This window comes from Micromys minutus, assembly GCF_963924665.1.
Source record: "Micromys minutus genome assembly, chromosome: 11".
In the NCBI taxonomy this organism is placed as follows: Eukaryota; Metazoa; Chordata; class Mammalia; order Rodentia; family Muridae; genus Micromys; species Micromys minutus.
This window is the reverse complement of record NC_137980.1, coordinates 50716757-50724674: the sequence shown is the minus strand read 5'-3', so window position 1 is coordinate 50724674 and position 7918 is coordinate 50716757. Positions and strand designations below refer to the sequence as shown.

General features: G+C 54.0%; 1 protein-coding gene across 3 annotated transcripts in view; it reads left to right on the top strand.

Moving 5' to 3' along the window:
* Window positions 1–284: 284 nt before the first annotated feature.
* DLGAP4 (DLG associated protein 4) overlaps window positions 285–7918 on the top strand; it is a gene marked incomplete at its 5' end in the record, with an annotated part of 59458 nt that continues 51824 nt past the window's right edge. For 2 of the 3 annotated variants that reach the window (XM_080925780.1, XM_080925782.1), the window contains 4 exons: window positions 285–1280; window positions 3802–4046; window positions 5309–5423; window positions 6272–6322. In XM_080925780.1, coding sequence (XP_080781906.1) covers window positions 285–1280; window positions 3802–4046; window positions 5309–5423; window positions 6272–6322 — 1407 coding nt within the window. The remainder of the gene's footprint in view (window positions 1281–3801; window positions 4047–5308; window positions 5424–6271; window positions 6323–7918) is intronic. The other variant, XM_080925781.1, reaches the window with a different exon arrangement.

The window sequence follows — 7918 nt, the reverse complement described above, 5'->3', positions numbered from 1 at the left end:
AGCAGGGGACCCCTGTCCAGTGCTGGCGTATTCGAAGTAGCAGTCACATGTGATCGAGGACACAGACCTCAACATCTGCTCTGGTCCTTGACCCCATGATGGCAAGGGCAGACTCTGCCTTAAGCCATTCCCAACATGCCTCCTCCTGCTCCCCGCCTTATCCAGTCCAGTCCTGTTAACTAGCTGACCACTCACTGTCTTTTCTCCCCAGGACAGCTGCTGCCTGGGACAGGTGACCCCAGTGCCCCATTAGGGCAAAGGCCCCTGCCCCACGGGCCAGGATCATGAAAGGCCTCGGTGACAGCCGCCCCCGCCATCTCTCCGACAGCCTGGACCCACCTCATGAGCCCCTCTTTGCCGGGCCTGACCGAAACCCCTACCTGCTGTCGCCCACAGAGGCCTTTGCCCGGGAAGCCCGCTTCCCTGGGCAAAACACACTGCCGGGGGATGGGCTCTTCCCACTCAACAACCAGCTGCCCCCACCAAGCAGCACCTTTCCCCGAATCCACTACAACTCCCACTTCGAGGTGCCCGAGGAAAGCCCATTCCCTAGTCATGCCCAAGCCACTAAGATCAACCGGCTGCCTGCCAACCTCCTGGACCAGTTTGAGAAACAACTGCCTATCCACCGTGATGGCTTCAGCACCCTCCAGTTCCCTCGGGGTGAGGCCAAGGCCCGGGGTGAAAGTCCTGGCCGCATCCGCCACCTGGTCCACTCTGTCCAGCGCCTCTTCTTCACTAAGGCACCCTCAATGGAGGGCACCATGGGCAAGGTGGGTGGCAATGGCAGCAAGAAAGGGGGCCTGGAGGACGGGAAAGGCCGGAGGGCCAAAAGCAAGGAACGGGCCAAGGCTGGGGAGCCCAAACGGCGAAGCCGCTCCAACATCTCAGGCTGGTGGAGTTCAGATGACAACTTGGACGGTGAGGGTGGTGCCTTCCGCAGTGGCCCTGCCTCGGGGCTGATGACTCTAGGCCGCCAGCCAGAACGTACCCAGCCCCGTTACTTTATGCACGCCTACAACACCATCAGTGGACACATGCTCAAAAGCACCAAGAACACTACCACCGAGCTGACTGCCCCGCCACCCCCGCCTGCTCCCCCTGCTACCTGTCCCAGCCTCGGAGTGGGCACTGACACCAACTATGTCAAACGTGGTTCCTGGTCCACTCTGACCCTCAGCCATGCCCATGAGGTCTGCCAGAAGACCTCAGCCACTTTGGATAAGAGCCTGCTGAAGTCCAAATCCTGCCACCAGGGTTTGGCCTACCATTACCTGCAGGTAAGGGTGGAGGGTGGGGCAGAAATGGGGGGGGGTGGGGCAGGAATGGGGGGTGGGGCAGTGTGGCTATGGTTTGGAGTCTCAGCTGGAGCACAGATTCACTGGTGAGTTGGCTTTGTGCTGAGCATGGCTTTGCTCAACTGTGGAATCAGAGGTGAGGGACCTGTTAATAAGAGGATCCCTGTACACAGGTGTATCAATCAGACCCTTGGGAACCCAGCCCCGGAGAGACTGGACTATGTCCCTGCCCTTTAGATGACTGATCTAAAAGCTGTGCCGTCCCTCCCCCGTCACAGGACCAACATTCTAATGGTCATCTTCCTGCCGTTCCCATGAGACGGGATTCTCCTCAAGGGCACAGACCACATCTGATGCAGCCATATGTCCCCCAGTGCCCAGGACAGGGTCTGGCAGGGAGGAAGTGTATGTAGATGGACAAGTAGGTAATGAAGCCACCACGGCTAGAAATAAGTATGAATATATGAAGCCCCACAGCCCTGAGGGCCAGGAACAGGCGGCGGGGGGGGGGGGGTGTCGATGAGACAGGAAAGGGTTTCTTTGTGTTATAATTTGTAGTTCATCATCCAGAAAACTGTGGGTAGGAACTCAAGGCAGGAGCTTGGAGGCAGGAACTGAGTCCGAGTCCGTGTAAGAATGCTGCTTAATGGTTGCTCTCTTTGGATTTGGGGGCCACCAGCCCCAAGGCCCGACTCACAGGGTAGAGGGAGGTTTGTCCTGAGGAATTCACACAGTAAAGCTTTGCTGAGAGCAGCTGAAGGCTTGGCTTCAGCATTGCTGCTGCACTGTGAGGTGGGGCACGGTTCTGCACGGTGGGGTGGGTAGACGGGGCCCAATGGCAGGAGGCGACAGGAACGGATCACACATGGAAGAGGCTGCTCTTGTAAATAGTGAGCCACAGGGTGTGCAAGCACAGGTCTGGCTGACACGCAGAAGTCACACCAAATGTATTATGAAAAGATGAACTCCAAGACATGACAAGGCTCACCTCCTTGTCACTCTATATGAAACTCCGGAGATAGTGACACTGTGGGGGAAGGGTATGTTTTTGCAGTAGCAGAAAGTCAAAATTGAGGCAGCCTTTTAAATATATTGAGGGGTTTTGTGGCTGTGTGGCTGCTACCTTAGTTTAGACAGTTAGGGGAAGTGTGTGACCGGCACTCTCTCCACTCTGTGTGGTTGGGTCTGATATAGGAAATGCTTCCAAGACCCCAGGAGAGGACTCTGGGCCCTGGGGCTTGTGCTGGAAGACAGAGGGAGCAGGTGGGTTGGCCACAAGTTCTGAGCAGGGATGGTCAAGGTCCCCTTCCCAGGCTAGTGATTTGGGAGGGAGTATTCACAGGTCCTGGTGACTAACTGGCTAGGTGGTTGGCTGGGGTTTGAGGGCAGGCTGAGTTTGGGAAGTGGGTCCTCAGCAGGAGGTAGCCACTGGTATCATGGTAGAAGAAGGCTGTGTTACCATCTGACCATGCTGATCAGGAAGTGTGTGTTTGAATCCCTGATGAAGAGCTTGCTGTGTCCAGAAACCTGTGGACCTGGTATTCCCTGGGAGGAGAGCAGCCTCCCTGTGTGTGTGGTGGCAACCTGATGACATATTGTGTGTGCCCAGGTGCAGTGGCTGCACACAGGTGTGTGACATGCATCATCTCCATGTGCATGTTGGAGGGGTGATGCTGGTGTGTGACCTGGAGAAGGTGTGAAGTATGCCTGGAGTGTCTGTTGAGGAACTCGAGAGCAGGCCAGGTGTGTGCCTGCTCCTAGTATGCTGAGACCTATGTAGGACACAGCTCCTGCTTCTGAAGCATGTAAATGCCAGGATGTGCCCAAAGTGACCATGTATCCAAGAGTGAGTCAAGGGACTGCAGTGTAGACGGCACACACTTCCACTCCAGAGCAGCTGACAGTGACCGACGTGGAAGAGCCACTTGGAACAGGATGACCAGCTGTGCAGCACTTCCCTTTATCACAGATGGGTTTGACACAAAGAATGCTGATGCTGGGACTTCACACCCACATTGATACACTTGGGGGGTCTCTGATCCCCATCCAGGGACCTCTAGTGGCTATTGTAGAACCAGGCTCAGATTCCAGATGTTGGGGGTCTCTCTGTGGGAGACTTCCTTCCCTTGGAACTGGTCTTCTCACCTTAGGCTCCTGTCTCCTGGGGTGTGAGGAGAGGAGACACAGGAATGCCCAGTAAGTGGAGCTGCAGTGCGGCCATTGTGATCACAGGAGTGGGAAGGTTTGCTGGAACAATCCCGGCTTGAAATGGAACCGACTTGGGTAAGGCTAGGCACTCAAGCTGTGGCAGAGGGACTTCTAGAACCCAGATATTCTTCCCGGCCCAAGGCTTGCTGTTGCTGGGTGATCAAGGACAGGAAATCCAGCAGGGAAGGCTCAAGTTGTCAAAGTGGAAGTGGGTCTGTGAGACCCTATTCTCTGACCCACTGGAAACCTGGCTGGCCGCTAGGTCCCATCTGAGTCCTGTCTCTGGCTATTCCAGGTGCCCGGTGGAGGGGGAGAATGGAGTACCACGCTGCTGTCCCCTCGAGATATGGATAGCACCGCTGAGGGGCCCATCCCATGCCGGCGCATGCGCAGTGGCAGCTATATCAAGGCCATGGGCGATGAAGACAGTGATGAGTCTGGAGGTGGTAGCCCCAAGCCTTCGCCCAAGACTGCAGCACGGCGTCAGAGCTACCTGAGGGCTACGCAGCAGTCCCTAGGAGAGCAGAGCAACCCCCGCAGGTGAGCTGTTTCCCATCCTCTGGTCTAGAACGACAGCCCTGCTGAAGCCCCACCCCTTCCTGTATGCAATGCCCCTTGGGAGTACTGTCCAAAGTCGAACCCTGTAAGAGCCACCGCTTTTAACTTATTCAGAGGCCTGTCCTGACAATATCTCCCCCGAGGAAGGTCTCAAAACTTGCAACCCTATCTTTAGGCCAGCTGTGTCCCTGGGTGAGCCTCACACTATGCACACCCTGTGTCCCTCGGGAGCCTGGCCTTCCTCCCTTTCGGCCACCCTAGCAGAACCCTGGCCTGCAGAGGGATCCTGTTTCTCAGCTCCCGCTCAGATCCAGGTGAATACCCCCCCCCCCCAGAAAAGTTTTCTCGTGCTGAAGTTAGCTCTGCCTACGAACAGCTTGCCACCCAAACAGCCCCACTTAGAGTTAAGCCCTGCTCATGGTGATGAGTTGGGTGATCAGTTTAGCTAAATTCTGCCACAGGAGTCATGTGCACAGGTGAGTTCACTCATGTGAAGGAGTTGCACGAGGGTCCTTTACCCTTCATGACTAGAACCAGCCTTGCTGAGAGGGATCAGTTATAGGAATGGTTGCTGTCCGTTGACCCTGGTCTTGCTGGCTGGCTACTGTGCTAGCCCTGGTACACTTACATCTGCATCCTTAAACCTTATCCCAGGGTCATCTCCATTCCATAAATAAGAACCATGACATGGGAGCAAGAGGTGGTGACTCGCCAGGTACTCCCTGCAGAAAGCTGGAGGCTAGTCCAAGCCCCATGTCAGGAGCCCAAACTGACCTAAAGGTTGGGGGAAGGAGTAGGTAATTTGATAAAGACTGAGAAACTAGGCCTTTGGGGAAAACAGCGAGTCCCTATCTGGACATCACAGTGGTCCTGAGGACCTCTGGGCATTTTTCGGTAAATATCAAGGCCTGTCTAGTTTCTGGAATTGCCTCAGATTTTCAGTTTTTGTAGCCTTGGAGTAGGTTGTGTGGCCTCCAGTTTAAGACAGGCAAATGCAAGCATAGACTGCCGCCTTGAGGCCACAGTGGGCATGACAGGCAAGTGTTGTCTACCACAGATTTCCTTGGGTCTCCCAAAGGTGGGGAGTTCTCTGTTTGCTTGGAGCCTGCTACCTTGCTCAGGCTAGCAGTACCTCCATTTCCCCTCTGCTGCTGAATGGTCCCTCCCAGTCCTCTCCCTCCTGATATCAGTTCCCCGGCTAAACAGTAGAGGGACTGAGCCCTGTCTACCCCTTTCCCTGCCAGGAGTTTGGACCGCTTGGACTCAGTGGACATGCTGCTGCCTTCCAAGTGCCCCAGCTGGGAAGAGGACTACAACCCCATCAGTGACAGCCTCAATGACTCCAGCTGTATCAGCCAGGTGAGGGTGACTAGCAGGGGCAAGGGAGACCAGTACATCGCTGTCTGTCCAGCTGCTGCCTCCTCAGAGGGGCCTTTCCTGGTCACCTTGCATGCAGAAGTCCCAGGTGCTGTTCCCAGGCCCCAGTCCCTGGAATCACATAGTTTACCAATGTCGGTGTCATTCTGCCTCCTGAGGCCGGGGTTTCCACATACATGCTTGTTCCCTGTACGCTCCTGTCACCTAGCCCAGCACCCAGGCAAGCAGAGGCTTATTAGGTGTTTTCTTGGTAGATATGTCATGCCTAGTCTCACCCATCTCACCAGCTCTCTCCCATCCTCCATCCCCTCCTCTTCCTCCCTCCCCCTGCCTATCTCCTCCTGTTCACTACAACTCCTCTAGGTCTTCTGTATGTCTCTGTCTCCATAGCTCTGTCCCTCACATACTCTTTCTCTATCCCCGCCTGCCCCAGGTACCCAGAATACCTTTGCCCTTAGTTATACAGAAAGACATCTGGAATCTGCCACGCTGGGGGATTCCCCACAGAATTCACCCACTGTTCCTTTTCTAGCCCAAGTTCCTTTTCCAACCCAAGGTTCTCTGACTGTTCCTTTCCCCAAAAACTTTACCCCTAAAAGGTTGAGCCGCACAGGTGGCTCTAAAGTTACATACTGTCCAGGAGAAGGTGGTCCTGGGTAGTTTCTAGAGAGCATGTGCTCAATAATCCCAGCCCCGGAAAGTGAGCTGCCTATCCCTGAGGAAGCCAAGCAAAACTTCTTAAAGACAGACTCTATACGGGGTAGGGAAGAGTCCCGATAGCCCAGACCAGGCCTGGCCCTCCTGTAAACTGCACCGTCTTTCTCCTGCAGGTTTTTGGACAGGCTTCACTGATTCCCCAGTTGTTTGGCCATGATCAACAGGTCAGTATGTTTGCCAAGCATGTACCCCAAATCAGAGCACAGGGCTGGGTCCTAAGCCTTCAGCTGAGGGGTCTAGGTACCCAGTGTGGGTCAGGTCCAAGGAGAGCTGTGTTATGACGGCAGCCTCACCCCGTGGGGATGGAAGTGAGGTGCACAGGAAATGAGGTGCACAGCATCGTGTCCTGACCTGAGCCGTCACTTCACTGTGTCTTAGTTTGTTCTTTTAATTGTTTTATAAAATACTATTGTAGCTCACAAAATTTGTTACATAATAATATATGACGAATACACTTTCCTTGTTCTAAGAAGGGCTGAGGCTTCCACATTTTGGCCTTCCTGTTTCTTGAGCTTCGTAAGGTCTGTGAGTTGTTTCTTGGGTATTCAGAGCTTTCTGGGGCTAGTATCCAATTATCAGTGAATGAGTGTATACCTTGTGTGCTCTTTTGTGACTGGGTTACCTCACTCAGGATGATAGTCTCTAGTTCCATCCATTTGCCTAGGTAGTTTGTTCTTAAAACAGGGAAAGCATGAGACAGGTTCTGTGGATGGACAAGAGGTCACTGCGGGGCAACAGAAGACCTGTCATGTCTCCTGCCTCCCCTGAAGCCTGAGGGGTCAGGACAGGAGACTCACTGGTCAGTCGCTCCCAAGCTGGCTTGCTATCAGCTAAATGGTGATGCACTTTTCCCTTGAGGAAGCCTCCCTCCCCCTCCCCGAGTGAGACCAGGAAGAATTCTGTTGGGACAGGTTAGGGCTTGGAGGCATTCTCTGACAGGTTCAGGTCCTCTGGTTTTCCCCTTTCCAGAGCCCAAGTAACCCTTTATGGATGTGGGGGTGTTGGCATAAATATGGGAACTTCTAACTTTATGAAAGTTGGTAGATGTGATGTCAGTGTGTTTGTGTCTGTCCATGTGTCTGTCTGAATTATAATTCCCCTGGACACCCATCCCTGGAGTGGTCCCTCGACTCCCAGCTCCAAGGCCAGGAAAGGGGGCAGGGAATGTTAAACATATCCTGTCTTAGTTAGGGTTTTACTGTTGTGACCAGACATCATGACCAAGGCATCTCTTATAGGGACAGCATTTGGTTGGGGCTGACTCACAGGTTCAGAGGTTCAGTCCATTATCATCAAGGCAGGAGCATGGCAGTGTGCAGGCAGGCATGGTGCAGGAAGAGCTGAGAGTTCTACATCTTCAACTGAAGGCCTCTAGAAGACTGGCTCCCACGTGATTGGAGGAGGGTCTTAAAGCCCACACCCACAGTGATACACTTCCTCCAACAAGGCCACACCTCCCAACAGTGCCACCCCCTGGACCAAGCATATTCAAACCACTATATCCCCTCCATCCCCCACCCCCATCTAGCTTACGAATGAATGAGACTCAGCCCATGGTTATTTTATTTGGCTTTGACAATTACTGGGGATGGGGGATTATAATACATAGCAACAGGCCAAACCTCAAGAGAAGTGTACTCAGAATTCAGCCTTTCATCTTGGCCAGGGGTGGGCATGTCTTTCAAGGCACATACCACATAGTGGCAAAGCCAGTGCTGTCTGTCTCCCAGTTCCAGTCACAGTATGTGCTGTGCCTCTCC